General features: G+C 41.3%; 1 protein-coding gene across 4 annotated transcripts in view; it reads left to right on the plus strand.

Moving 5' to 3' along the window:
* The first annotated feature begins 14,065 nt into the window (after nucleotides 1-14,065).
* Nucleotides 14,066-15,472, plus strand: part of TASOR (transcription activation suppressor) — a 49,798-nt gene continuing 48,391 nt past the window's right edge. For all 4 annotated transcript variants that reach the window (XM_070359457.1, XM_070359458.1, XM_070359459.1 and 1 more), the window contains exon 1: nucleotides 14,066-14,819. In XM_070359457.1, the coding sequence (XP_070215558.1) occupies nucleotides 14,213-14,819 (607 nt within the window). In that variant the 5' untranslated portion in view covers nucleotides 14,066-14,212. The remainder of the gene's footprint in view (nucleotides 14,820-15,472) is intronic.

Raw genomic sequence — 15,472 nt, forward strand, 5'->3', positions numbered from 1 at the left:
GACTGGTTTGATGTCCTTGCAGTCCAAGGGACTCTCAAGAGTTTTCTCTAGCACCACAGTTTGAAAGCATAGTATGGATGGAGGTTCGTGGTACTTTGGACTATGAACCATTTACCACTAGATAAATGCAAATGAAAACACAATGATACCACTTCACCTTCATTAGGATGGCTACTCTTGAAAAAAAAAAAAAAAAAAAATAAATGTTGGTGACAATGTGGAGAAATTGAAACCCTTGGGCACGATTGGTAGAAGTAGGAAAATGGTGAAGCTGCTGTGGAAAGTAGTGTGGTGGTTCCTCAAGAACAATGAAATAGGATTATCATTTGATTCACCATACGAAAGGACTGATCCTAAGCTCCAATACTTTGTCCACCTGATACAAAGAGCTGATTCATTGGAAAGGATCCTGCTCTGATGCTGGGAAAGATTGAGGGCGGGAGGAGAAGGGGGCAACAGAGGATGTGACGGATAATGGACATGAGTTCAGGCAAGCTCCAGGAGATGGTGAAAGACAGGAAAGCCTGAAGACTGTAGTCCACGGGATCACAAAGAGTCGGACACGACTCAGCAACTGAACTACAATGATGATCCAACAGTCTGATTTATGGCTATATATCCAAAACAATTGAAAGCAGGATCTCAGAGATAGTTGCACATCCATGTTCATGGCAGAGTTATTCACAATAGCTAAGATGTGGCAGCAAGACAAGTGTCCATCAATGGATGAATAGATAAACTGGTTTATACGTACAATGGAATATTATTCAGGCTTAAAATGGAAGGAAATTCTGTCACATGCTGCAATGTGGATGAACCTTGGGGGAATTATGCTAATAAGCCAATCACAAAAAGACAAACACTGTATGATTCTACCTTTATGATATACTCAGAATAGTCAAAACCATAGAAATAGAAAGTCGAATGTTAGTTGCCATGGGCTGAGGGAGGGAACTGGGGAGTTGTTGTGTAATGATATAGAGTGTCAGCCTTTCAAGATGGAAAGGGTTCTGAGGATTGTTTATACCTAATGTGAATGTACTTTACTAGGCTATACACTTAAAAATGGTTAAGATAAATTTTCTATTATATATACACTGCTGTAATTTAAAAAAAGGAAAACCGTGTCGCACTCGCTTTATATTTCATCTGCGCAGCAACCCCTTGAGGCTTTAGGTTATAATTATTATCTCATTTTACAAATGAAGAAACCTAGGTGCATAGTTAGAACATATTCTTAAAAGAATCCCATTGTACCTTAAACTATGTAAAAGAGTTGGCAAACTACCAGCAGGTGACCCCACTAAGCCATCAAGATGTTATGGCCCACCTTTGTTCCCTCTCATGAAATAATTTCCTTAGGAAATAAATTTCCTAAGGTCCTGTCCATTTAAGAGCCTTCAGCAGCCAGAACTTTGGAAAGAATTCTGTCCTGCCTAAATGTAAGTGCTGCAATTCCATTATTCCTATAAGGCAAACATAATACATACACATATAAATTACATATGTTTACATAACTCGTATCCTGAATATTTTAAAGAATATTTTTAGAATGTGATACAGAAAAGTGGCTGGGTTTTGAAACCTGTTTCATGAGCTTTTGCTCCCCTCTGCTGGAAAGTTTGTGTATATGCTCCTGAGGATCTTTTTGGCAAAAAAAAAGTTGACTTTTGTTTTCATTGGTGGTGGTAGTTTAGTCACTAACTTGTGTCTTGCAACCGCATGGACTGGATCCACCAGGCTCCTCTGTCTGTGGAATTTCCTAGGCAAGAATACTGGCGTGGGCTGCTGTTTCCTTCTCCAGGGGATCGTTCCAACCCAGAGACTGAACCCATGTCTCCTGCATTGTAGGCAAATTCTTTTCTGCTAAACCACCAGGGAGAAGGAAATGGCAGCCCACTACAGTATTTTTGCCTAGAGAATCCCATGGACGGAGAAGCCTGGCAGGCTACAGTCCGTGAGGTCACAAAGAGTCAGACACGACTGGGCGACTAACACACACACACACACACACACAAACCACCAGGGAAGCCAGACAAGTGTTAGATTCTGCTCTCCAAACCTAGATTTTTCAATGAGGTGTCTCAGTCTACAGGTGTCTGATTCAAAAATTTCTAAATACACTTAAGCTATTTTTACAATCAAAACAATATTGTGGGGGACTTCCCTGGTGGTTGTCCAGTGGTTAATGCAGGGGGCTCTATTTCGATCTCTGGTTGGGGAACTAAGATTTGTGCTCACATACATGCTCAGTTGTGTCTGACTCTTTGCAACCCTATGGACTGTAGCCTGCCAGGCTCCTCTGTCCCTGGGATTCTCCAGACAAGAATACTGGAATGGGTTGCCATTTTTTTCTGCAGGGGATCTTCCTGACCCAGAGATTAAACCCCAATCTCCTGCATCTCCTGCATTGGCAAGCAGATTCTTTACCACTATGTCACCTGAGAAGCCCAAAATTGTAAGTATTATTTTTATACTTTATATATTTTGAGGTTTTGCAAAGCAAAGCAAAACAGGCTTTTTTTTTCTTTTTTTCTTTTATTTGTAAATTTGACTGGAGTATAATTTATTTACACTGTTGTGTTAGTTTCAGATGTATAGCAAAGTGATTCCATTATATACACACACACACACACACACACACTCATTCTTTTTTAGATTTCCTCATATAAATTATCACAGAATATTGATTAGAGTCCCCTGTGCTAATACAATAGGTCCTTGTCTTATATATAATAGTTTGTGTATGTTCATTCCAAGCTCCTAATTTATCCCTGCCCCACATTTCCCTTTTGGTAACCGTGAGCTTGTTTTCAATATGTGTAAGTGTGTTTCTATTTTGTAAATCAGTTCATTTCTATCATGTCTTAAAATTAGATTCCATATATGAGTGATATCATATGATAGTTGTCTTTCTCTGACTTAGTACGATAATCTCTAGGTTCATCCATGTTGCTGCAAATGGCATTGTTTCATTTATTTTTGTGGCTGAGTAATATTCTGTTGCATATATGCGCACTACATCTTCTTTATTCATTTGTTGGTGGACATTTAAGTTGCTTCCATGTCTTGGCTGTTGTAAACAGTGCTACTATGGACACTGGGGTGCGTGTATCTTTTCAAATTAGACCTTTCTCCGGATATATGCCCAGGAGTGAGATTGCTGGATCATATGGTAGTTTTTAGTTTTTTAATGAATCTCCATACTGTTTTCCATAGTGGCTATACCAATTTATATCTCCCCCAATTGTGTAGGAGGTTCCCTTTTCTCCACATTCTCTCTGGATTTTATTGTTTGTAGAATTTCTGATGATGGCCATTCTGACCCGTGTGAGGTGATACCTCATTGTAGTTTTGATTTGCATTTCTCTGACAGTTAGTGATGCTGAGCATCTTTTCATGTGCTTTTTTGAACATCTGTATGTGATCTTTGGATAAATGAGTGTTTAGATTTTCTGCCCATTTTCTGATTGAGTTAAAAGTAAATTTTTGAACATTCCTGTATTCTGTCCACAGAAAAGCACATTTAGAGTCTCAAGAGAATGGGCTAATCACCAAATGGCACAAACCACAAGTAGAATTCCTCTAGAAGGGTAACTGAACACCACATTTTCTTCAATTAGATAAATGTCTGGTGTTATGTTTCTATAATTTATGTAAATTGCAACCATAAACCTACCAATTATCCCATTTAAACTTGGCTGGTTCCCCAAGGAGTTCTTAGGGGAAAACTTATGAGAATTATTGTCTATCTTTTCAGAGCCACTGGGGGTTACTAAATCTCTAGATTGCTTTTTTTTTTGTGTCTTAAGGTCTACTTTTTCAAATCTCTTCTAAACAGGGATTGTTTTTTTAGTGGAAAAATAATGTAAAAACATGATTTGGGGTGTGTTTGGAAATATGGAAAAGAATATTTGAAATAAGGTATTTAGACGCAACCAATAATGTTTAAAGAATTTGGAATATTTTATGTTGATAGTTCACGATTCTCCAGGCCTTCTATTTAAGATTCTTTTTAAGAAATAGGTTAATATTAGGTAACTATTGAGAAATCTTTAAAACATAAAACTCAAGAAAAGAGCAAGCGCTCTCATCAATTGTCAATGTCAATTTACACATTGGCATTCTGTAGTAACGGATATAGACATACAGTAGGGTGTAGGTGTCAGTTGCTGCTGTCTTAATTGACTAAGGATACATCTCAGCTGTTATATTTAAATTATGCTGCTCCAGTGTTTGGGGTTTTTTTGTTTTTCCTTTTTATTTGGAGGGAAAAAACATTACACAAGTTTAAGCACTGGTGATAGGGCACAGAACTTCGTGCATCCTGGTGGAACACTATGTCAGTTTACTTTTTTAAAAAACAATTTTATTGATATAATTCACACAGTAATAACTATTGACATGTACAATTCGATGATATTTAGTATTATCACAGAGTTACGCAACCATCACCATAATTCATTCTAGAGTATTTTCATTACTCTAAAAAAAAAAAACTAGCTTTCATGCATTGAACCTGGACTGGTGATTCATTTCATATATGATATTATGCATATGTCAATGCCATTCTCCCAAATCAATCCAAATTCATCCATTCATCAATGGACATTGCTAATTAATGTTCTTTTAAAATCAGCTTTTACTATGTAGTTACTAAGAATTCCTGCACCCAGGCCCAACACGTGCATGTGCGCATGGAGGCTTCCTCATTGTTGTCGTTACTCAGTCGCTCTGTCGTGTCCAGCTATTTTCTACACCATGGATTGCAGCACACCAGGCTTCCCTGTCCTTAATCATCTCCTGGAGCTTGCTCAGACTCATCCTCTGTCATCCCCTTCTCCTTCTGCCTTCAATCTTTCCCAGCATCAGGGTCTTTTCTAATGAGTCAGCTCTTCACATCAGGTGGCCAAAGTATTGGAGCTTCAGTTTCAGCATAGTCCTTCTAATGAATATTCAGGATTGATTTCCTTTAGGATTGACTGGTTTGATCTCCTTGAAGTCCAAGGGACTCTCAAGAGTCTTCTCTTGAGAGAAGTCTGAACACCACAGTTCAGGTAAGGTAAGGTGGTCTTATATTCCCATCTCTTTAAGAATTTTCCAGTCTGTTGTGATCCACACAGTCAAAGGTTTTAACATAGTCAGTGAAGCAGAAGTAGATGTTTTTCTGAAATTCTCTTGCTTTTTCTGTGATCCAAAGGAAATTGGCAATTTGATCTCTGGTTCCTCTGCCTTTTCTAAATCCAGCTTGATCATCTGGAAGTTCTCAATTCATGTACTGTTAAATCCTGGCTTTGAGAATTTTGAGCATTACTTTGCTAGCATGTGAAATGAGTGCAATTGTGCAGTAGTTTGAACATTGTTTGGCATTGCCCTTCTTAAGGATTGGAATGAACACTGATCTTTTCCAGTCCTGAGGCAGGGAGGGAACACAGCCCCACCCATCAGCAGAAAATTGGATTAAATATTTACTGAGCATGGCCCTGCCCACCAGAGCAAGACCCACTTTTACCCACAGCCAGTCCCTCCCACCAGGAGGCTTCCACAAGCCTCTTATCCTCATCCATCAGAGGGCAGATAGAATGAAAACCACAACCACAGAAAACTAACCAAACTGATCACATGGATCACAACCTTGTCTAACTCAAAGAAACTATGAACCATGCTGTGTAGGGCCACCCAAGACAGACGGGGCATGGCTGAGAGTTCTGACAAAACGTGGTCCACTGGAGAAAGGAATGTCAAACCACTTCAGTGTTCTTGCCTTGAGAACTCCATGAACAGTATGAAAAGGCAAAAAGACAGGACACTGAAAGATGAACTCCCTAGGTTGGTAGATGCCAATATGCTGCTGGAGAAGAGTGGAGACATAGCTCCAGAAAGAATTAAGAGGCTAAGCCAAAGTAGAAACAACACCCAGGTGTGGAGGTATCTGGTTGTGAAAGTAAAGTCCAATGCTGTAAAGAACAATGTTGCATAGGAACCTGGAATGTTAGGTCCATGAATCAAGGAAAATTGAAAGTAGTTGGCAAGAGTGAACACGGACATTTGAGGAATCAGTAAACTAAAATGGATGGGAATGGGCGATTTTAATTCAGATGACCATTATATCTACTACTATGGGCAAGAATCCCTTAGGAGAAATGGAGTAGCCCTCATAGTCAACAAAAGAGCCCGAAATGCAGTACTTGGGTGCAGTCTCAAAACAACAGAATTATCTCTGTGTGTTTCTAAGGCAAACCATTCAATATCAAAGTAATCCAAGTCTATGCCCCAAACACTAATGTCAAAGAAGCTGAAGTTAAATGATTCTATGAAGACCTCCTAGAACTACCACCAAAAAAAGATGTCCCTTTCATCATAGGGGACTGGAATACAAAAGTAGGAAGTCAAGAGATATCTGGAGTAACAGGCAAGTTTGGCCTTGGAGAACAAAATGAAGCAGGGCAAAGGCTAACAGAGTTTTGCCAAGAGAAGGCTTCCTCATACCAAGCAGCAGTTCTCAGACACCAGCTGGGTGTCCAGTGATTCAACTCAATTCTGACACTATCTACTCAGAGATAGAATCAGATTCCACAGTCCCACCACCTTATAGGGCAGCAGCAAGCTCAAGTTGTTACATGTGCTTCTGACTGACTGAATACAAATCAGAAGTTCCCATGGGTTTCTCTCTGGGTTTGAGTAATTGCTAGAACAGCCCACAGAACTCAGGGAAATCTACTTACTCATGAGATTACTGATGAACTATGTTGTTGTTTAGTCGCTAAGTTATGTCCTACCCTTCTGCTACCCCGTGGACTGTAGCTTGCCAGGGTCCTCTGTCCACGGGATTTTCCAAGCAAGAATACTGGAGTGGGTTTTCATTTCCTTCTCCTGGGGATCTTCCCAGCCAGATATCAAACCTGAATCTCTTGTGTCTCCTGTGGATTCTTTACCGCTGATTCACTGAGGAAGCCCTAATTTATCATGAAAGGCTATTTTAAAGATAAAAATCTACAGCCAGATGAAGAGATATACAGGGCAGGTTCTGGAACAAAGAAACTTCTGTTGTCTTGGAATTTGGGACTCGACAAGTTAGCATGTAGAAGAGATCTTTGTCCCCGATGTAGTGGCTCCCCAGCAAAGGGTCAAAAAGCTATCTTTTGAGGTTTTTATGGAGGCTTCTTTACATAGTCATGACTGACTAAATCATTGGCCAGTGGACAATGATTCAACCTCAAGCTCCCCTCCCCTCCCTGAAATCAAGAGGTGGGACTGAAATCAGGAAAACCAGCCAGTCACTTGGGCTGACAAGGAGCCCACACCCTGGGGTGGAATCCAAAGTCATCTTTGTTAACATATACCCAATTGTGATGGAAAGAGATTGTTGTAAATATCAAGATACATATTCTGCCTGCAGCATTTTCAGGAAGGACAAATAATATAGCAAAAGATCCTCCTTAATTCTAAGGGTTTGGGGAGCTCTGAACCAGGAACTGTGACTGAAGCCAAATATACCTGAGAAATATATCTTGGTCATCTGAATGCCAAATATATACATATTTCTTATAAATCACAGTAGCAAAAGGTCATGTTAACTATATCTTTTATTGCTAGCCTCTTGTTTTTTAAAGGCAATTTTAGTTTTTCTTGTTGGGCTTTTATAAATTGGAGAGAAAATGTCCAAAATTACAGTAAGTCTGAGTACCTTTCTGGTATTACGAAGCACCAAATAACACAGCTGTAACCTGAATCATGTCAAAGGGAATGCAAGCTCTGTGTTCAGTTGTTAGTCCGCCAAGGAGACTAGATGACTGATGACTGATTTGCTTCTGCCTGTCCACAAATCCTCTAGAAATTGTTCAGTGCCAAAAAAAAAAAAAGTAAAAATGAAAAGACTTGTGTTTGTAGGGGAGTTGGCGGGAGGTTTCAGTGGCTCAGTGGTAAAGAATCCACCTGCCAATGCAAGAGACTCATAAGACATGGGTTCGATCCCTGTGTGGGGAATATCCCCTAGAGAAGGGAATGGCAGCCCACTCCAGTATTCTTGCCTGGAAAATTCCATGGACAGAGGGGCCTGGTGGGCTATAGTCCATGGGGGTCTCGTAGATCCAGACACAACTGAGCATGCACATACATCCACGCATGTTCCTATTCATTCAGAATAATAGAGGGACCAAACAAGGGATAAGAAATGACACACAGGGGAGTGATGGGAATGTATTATGGTGTGACTTCATAATTTTTCTTTATTTCTGTTGAGAGCCTTGATTAACACACTAGAGCTCCTAGAGGCCTACAAGCAAGTAGAATTTCATTTACTTGCTGGAGACTGGAGTCAGAAGACAAACAAATTCGAGTCCTGCTCTGTCACTTATTGGAGCTATTCCTTCGAGCAAGACAGTTAAGCCACCATTTCTTCCTCTGCCAAATATGGCAATGTTTCTCTGGCAACTGCTATGAAGATTAAAGAGTTTATAGCCTGGGAAGCACCAGACTATAAACCCAGGGTCGGGATGCATCTGTTTATTTTCAGTCCCCAGAAGCCCAACCTAGGGCCTGGTAGCCGACAGGGTCCCGAGAATACTTGTTGAGAGAAAGAATGGTAAAACATCTGTGTTATTATTTCTTTTCCTCAAGCTTACAATCTTCCAAATTGAGTAGTGAGATGTGTTAAACCTTCTGAATTCCTACAACTTTCTTTTGCTCTCCTTTATTATAAAAGCATAAAATCAAAAACACTCTGAATTTTTTTTCATACATTTCACCACTGTTGGCACTTTTGGAATATACCACTTGCTCTTGAATTTTTTTTTTTTTTTTTTTTTGCTTTGTGTAACTCACGCCCTTGGCAGCATCCTCGTCTTAGAAAACTTCACCAGCCACCACGTGAAGTTATTATAAACTTAATTCTTTCTTCAGATGAAAACAGCAGTGGTGTAAACGACCTTATCCCTGGAACTCTACTGGTCACCCAGCTGATAAAAACAGAATCACTCCCAATTGTTAAATCCTTTTTATTTCAACAAATCTTGGATTTGGCAAATGGTGTTCATCTATCTTCTCAAATGCAGTAAAAGGCATTTTGAATTTGCATTAGTCATTTCAAGGGCATTTGATAGACACACCGTAATTTATATTTTGGGAGTCTACATTTGCATATAATGAAGTTTGCTTAAAGCAAGATATACCAGTAAACACTTAATGGGTAAACCCAAATCAGGTTATGTGAAATAAGGATATTCTTGCCAGAAAAGAGAAGATCAGATAGCCACTCTATCCTTGGCAGTCAAAACACATTTCATAAACACCTATTGTATTCCAGGCACTGTGTTCTAGGCACTGCGCCAGGCTCATTATGGTAAGCAAACACAGACATTGCTCTTCAGCCCATGGAGTGGAGCATACATAGGTTCTAGCGGGGGCGGGGGGAGAGAGAGAGAATTCCACAAAGGAGGGAGTCATTACAAACTGAGGGAAGTGAAAGGTAAATAGCGTGAAAACAGCGAGGTTCTGTGAAAGCACACCGCACTAGGCGAACCAACCCTGAATGCGAGGAGGGTGATCAAGGAATTTTACACCAGGAAGTGAAGCTGCAGCCAAAAGAAGCTCAGGAGGAGCTCATGAGGATGAGGGAGGAAGAGCACACCACACTGGGGAAGCAGTGTGTGCTGAGCCTGATCACATGGCCAGGGGAGCCCAGCTGGGGGGCCAGACGGAGGAAGCACCCAGGAGCTTAGGGAGCAGGAGTAGAGAGGAAAGTAGAAAATGGTCAGGATTAGCAGGACTCTCTAAGCCCCATGAAGAATTCTTATCTTTGCCCCTTGAATAATGAGACCCTGCAGAAGCGTTTCTGGTTTTTTTGTTGAACTGAAAAACAACATCATACAGTAACACACGCAACTTTCAAATGTAGAGTTCAATATTTATATATATATCTTTATATATATATATATGTACTGCCCTTATAACTATCACCTAAATCAAGATGTAGAATATGTTCATTGTTTCAAAAATTCTTTCATATCCCCTTTGACTCAGCACCTCCTCACACACCTCCCTACTACAGACACATAAGGGAACCACTGTTCTGACTTTTATTATCATGGACTATTTGTGTCTTGCCCTTGTACTTCATGTGAATGGAATCATGCAATATATACTCTTATATCTGACTTATTTTCACTTAACATCATGCCTATGAGATTCATTCATGGTATTACATGTAACAGAAATCTTAGATGGGCTTGACTCAAATGACAAAAGTGGTGATCGTTTCCTAATGTATAGAAATAGCAAATCACTATGTTGTATACCTGGAACTAACATAGTGTTGTAAGTCAATTGAAATATGTTCAATTAAAAAAAATATTAGAAATGAAACCAAAACAAACCTTAGTAACAGCTCTTGACTCCTGGGTTTAGTTGAGATATGTAGTTACCAGAGTCAGCTGTGTAACTGAAGGGCTACTCACTCACATGCAAGCTCATCCCTAAGCTTACTCTTATTTCTAACTGAGGATTCCTTTTGTGCCTTCTCTTCTTTGCATGGACGTCTTTCATCCCAGACATTAACCATGATGAACTTCAACCCAGTTTGTTGTCAGGGTCTTATACTTCCTTGGGACACTCCCAAGAAATACTTGCTCAGTGAGTAATATAAGTTCTTTGGGGGGAAGAAGATGACTCCGTGGAAGAATTATTATTTTTGTAGCTCAACCATAAGGGAAAAAAATGGCAATTTCATATGTCTGTAATGCCTCTGAATAGGCAGTGGAGTTGTAGGCTTATAGCACTGACCTTATTCATAAAATGAACGAATTGAACTGATTTAATCTCCTTAAGGTTCTATGAGTTGGATTAGTGGTGGTTTTGTTGAATGGCCTTTATTTTTCTTGTGGATTAAAAAAATTTTATTTACTTTTTAATTGAATGATAATTGCTTCATTTTGTTGGTTGACTGGCCTTTATTATCTTTCCCTGCTGCTGATCAATGGAAAGCTTTAAAAAAAAAAAAGGTCTCCTAGCTGTATGCTTGAAGCAGGTACTTGTGAGCATCAAATAACATCTTTTACCTTGAAAAAAAATGTGAAATTGTTTACAAATGTTAAACGCTGTTATTACAATCAAATCTTTTTAGTGGCTTTGTTCACTTCAAAGGTATTGTTATTAATGCTTTTGTACATCAGGGAGTTTCTGTTCCGAAACATGGGGATCCTTCTAGAATCTCTGTGTTGGCTTTCTGGATGATTTTTAAGATACTGCTGTTGCACTCTTGGTTGAAATATTGGGTAATAACAACAGCTTCCAGCATGATTTTCTATATATATTTTTTAATGTTTTAATTAAAAATTTATATGGAAATGTTTTTGATTTGCATTGTTATGTTAGTTTCTGGTGTATAGCAAAGTGATTCAGCTATATATATGTGTGTGTGTGTGTATATATATATATACACATATATGTATGTATGTACATACACTTTATTTTATATTTCTTTTCCATGATAAATTATTATAAGACACTGAGTATAGTTCCCTGGCTATACAGTTGATCCTTGTTGGTTATCTGTTTTATATAGTGGTTCTAATGTATTTCTCCCCTTCTCCCTTCTTTCAAAAATGTATTTTTTTTTAGTTAAGTGGTGCATTTTTAAAAGCTGTTTATTTATGTGGCTGCACTGGGCCGGGTCTTTGTTGTAACCTGTAACTATAACTTTTAGTTATAGCAGCGTACATTCATCTAATTCCCTGACCAGGGATGGAACTGGGGCCCCTGTGTTGGGAGTGCGGAATCTTAGACACTGGACCACCAGGGAAGTCCCTCCTATTTTTAAAATCAAGAGTTGAACTGTTTTTTTTTTTTTTTTTCTGTTTTCAATGTAAAATGGCAATTGTTGTCTCTGCATATTTAGTTATATACTACCTCACCATTCTCTAGTTTACTTCTGCGGTGGTGTTTTGTCTGTTACTGAGGGTAGGGGACAATGTAGATTTTATGTCTTGTAACCTTCGGTAGCTCTTGCTTCAAAACCTTATGTATTATGGTATTACCCTTAACCCCCCAGCCCCATGGACATACTGGGTATCTACTGATATATGCATATGGTTTCCTGGTGGCTCAGATGGTAAAGAATCCGCGTGCAATGTGGGAGACCTGGGTTTGATCCCTGGGTTGGGAAGATCCCTTGGAGAAGGAAATGGCAACCCACTCTAGTACTCTTGCCTAGAAAATCCTGTGGACAGAGGAGCCTGGTGGGCTATCATCCATGGGGTCTCAAGGAGTCCGATACTACTGATCGACTTCACATTAATGAATCAACAACAAAATTACCTTTTAGGTACCCTAACACCTGAGTTTCTGATCTCCTGTAGCCTCTACTATCAAGTAAAGCCTTTTCTTCCCAACTTTAAGGGTAACTTTTAACTTAAAATAACATAGCATTTTTGTGTCAGCTTGGCGCTAGTATTTTTATCAGTATTTTAAAATGTGTTTTTACGTTAACTATTTACTAAGAGAAATAATTGTTTTATATTATACTCACTTTCCTATGATATACCGAGCTTATTCAAATAGGTTGGGCAAGTCATGAGCAGCTTTTCTTATAAGATGTGAAACAGATATGATATTTATCACAGGACATTGGAATCCAATTTTGCTATTGTCCTTAGGAATGCTCTTTAAGTAGCAGCCACTGGCAAGGCCTAGGGTTTTATTATCATTACATATTTAGTCAGTCAACTCCTGGAGTTTGAGCATAGAGATATGGGCCCCAATCCTGATCCTACTGCTTGGAGATGGAGCAAAATGTCAATCCTCATTTCTCCATATATAAAATGCATAAAGATACAGAGCTGCTGTGAATGTTAGATCTTAAGAGAAGCAGGCAGTGGGAGGGTTGTTCAAGAGGGAGGGGACATAAGTATACCTATGGCTAATTCATTTTTATGTATGGCAGAAACCAATAGAATATTGTAAAGTAATTATCCTCCAGTTAAAAGTTAAAAAAAAAAGGCAGGCAAGGGCTAGTACTTTATTTAGAGTTAAATAGACCTGGCTTCAGATTCTCATTTTATTAAAATTTGTTCTGTCTTGCAACATTTTATCTCTTATCTATATAGTTGATTTACAACTGTAGTAAATTAACTGTAGTTAATTTACAGATTCTTCTCTATAATGGGTTACAAGATATTGAATTCCATGTGCTATACAGTAAATCCTTCTTGTTTATCTATTTGATATATATAGTAGTGTGTTTCTATTAATTCCATACTCCTAACTGCAACACTTATTTTAAATTGTGCATAATAGCATCTCCCTAACATCTGTTGTGAGGATTTAATGTACATAGTATATATAAATCGCTAGGTACAGTGCCTAGCATATACAAACAACGCAAGAAATAATTTCTGTATTCACCATTGCCCAAATAGTTTCAACATAACCAGCATAAGCTATTTTAAAGGCCTTCTAACTTGACTGTCTAGTTGTTTTAAGGTAAAACGATCGCTTGCTGTATATCTTTTAACGTAGCTGCAAATGTTTATATTTTTAATATACACTAGCTATAGGAAAACTGAAACAGCAATGGAAAATCTAAAAGCTAGTAGCCCTTCTCAAGCTCCCCAGAACCAAATTCTGTTAACATTAGGCTGTGAAGTCAAATCAAAGGACCAAGGAATTTACAGCTTTCTGGAGGCGTGCCACTGGTTCTAACCCTTCTAGATAAAAATAGGGGGGCGGGTGGGAGTAATCTGTTGTAAAAATGTAAGATCCAGTGGGAATAACAGGTCATTGAAGCGGGTCCCGTGGCTTTCAGGCTCTTATCGTTGCAGTCACTATCAAATCACCACTTCAAGCCTTTATATATGCATGCAAATATTTCACAAAGCCAGGATCATCCCACAACCACTGCCTCTATCCGGTTCTGGCCGATGCAAGTCGTGCGCGGAGAAGCGAGGTAATCTTGCCCGGAAAAAGGCGACGCCTGCGTTCCCAGGACTTGGCGGCAGCACGCCTCCCTCGCCTGCAGCACTGGCCGAACGCGCTCCGGGATCTCGCAGCTCGCCATGAGACCCATCTAACCCGCAGCCGGAGCGGCGTCGAGGTACTCGTCGGGCGTTGCGGTCGCCCCTTTTGGCGGGCTCGGGCGCTCCGAGACTCCGCCCCCTGGCGCCGTCTATCCGCACCCGCGGAGGCGGGCGCCGCGTCTTCATTGGCGGAGCGCTCCGTGATGGCCACGCCCCCTCCAGGCCCCGACGCCAGCACGTTGAGTGGTGGGGGCCGGCTGAAGAACTGCCCGAGCAAGGAGCGGCTCTCGGGGCCGGGAGGCACGGTTGGGGCGCCCGCTTTAGGGCCCCTGAGAGGCTGCTGGGCGGGGATAGCGGCCCGCGGCCACGGGGGGAAGGGGGTCGGTGGGCTGAGAGCAGCTCGGCGGCGAGGCCGGCCCGCCGCCCCTTCCCCCCACCCCCGTCGACCTTGTCGGCCGAAGCTTCCCGGAGCTCCTCACGCCGGCGCGATGGCGACTGCTGCGGAGGTGGAGGTCTCTCCGCCGACGGACGCGAACTGGGAAAGTGGCGGCGGAGACGACGAGATGAAGCAGACGCTTCCGGAGCTTGAGTCCTCCCCACAAAATGGCGGCGGCCTCAGCATCGCGGAGCCCGGCGGCGGCGCCGGGCCTGAGGAGACCGCGGCTTCCGAGGCCGCCCCGAGCCTCTGCCACGAGCAGCTTCAGGACTCCCCTGAGGCGGGCGCGGCTGCACTGCCCAAAGGCCCCGAAGAGCCCGAAAGACCCATTAGGAGGAGTTTTCAGATCCCCAGGAAGAGCAGAGAAAAGAAAGGTTGTGCTTCCCCTCTTTCCCAACCCCTCTTTCTCTCTCCCCTCCATCTTTTCATTAGAACCTCTCTGTCTCCTTCCCACACCCATCCGAGACACGTAAACACGCATGCAGCGCCAGCCGCCTCTCCCCTCACAGCCTCGGCCGCCCAGCTGCTGCGCTTGGTGCGAGAGGAAAGCGGTGGAATCACGCTCCCTGCTCCCCCTCTCCCCGTGGAAGTTGGAAGTAGCTATTTTGAAGCTTGTCCGTAAGGCTGCAGCTCCCAGAGAGGAAAGATGGTGCTCGGCGCCCCTCCTTCCCAGCCCCTGAAGGCAGAGAAGCTGATGTGTCCTCCTCTAAAGATGCTTCTGAGAAGTCTCAATGTGGAAATAACCCGTGGCCATGGATTCTGGGGCTTTCTCCAAGGCCATTGCATTGCGAGGACCACAAGCGCTTCTCCCTGTGGAAATTCTTCAGCTCTATGTCTACTTGAAATTTGATCGATGTCAGCGTCTTCCCTTGTTTAGAAATCTCCGTTAGATGTGATTCATGCACACTGCTGTTCTCCATCACACTTCATTTCCATGTAGTTTTTTTTACCCCCGCCCTGTTTTTGAAGCGCTAGATAGGGCTCTCTTTAAATCCAAGCCTTAGTTTGTTTTTTGTTGTATTCGAAA

The sequence above is a fragment of the Bos mutus genome, chromosome 22, assembly GCF_027580195.1.
Source record: "Bos mutus isolate GX-2022 chromosome 22, NWIPB_WYAK_1.1, whole genome shotgun sequence".
Taxonomy (NCBI): domain Eukaryota; kingdom Metazoa; phylum Chordata; class Mammalia; order Artiodactyla; family Bovidae; genus Bos; species Bos mutus.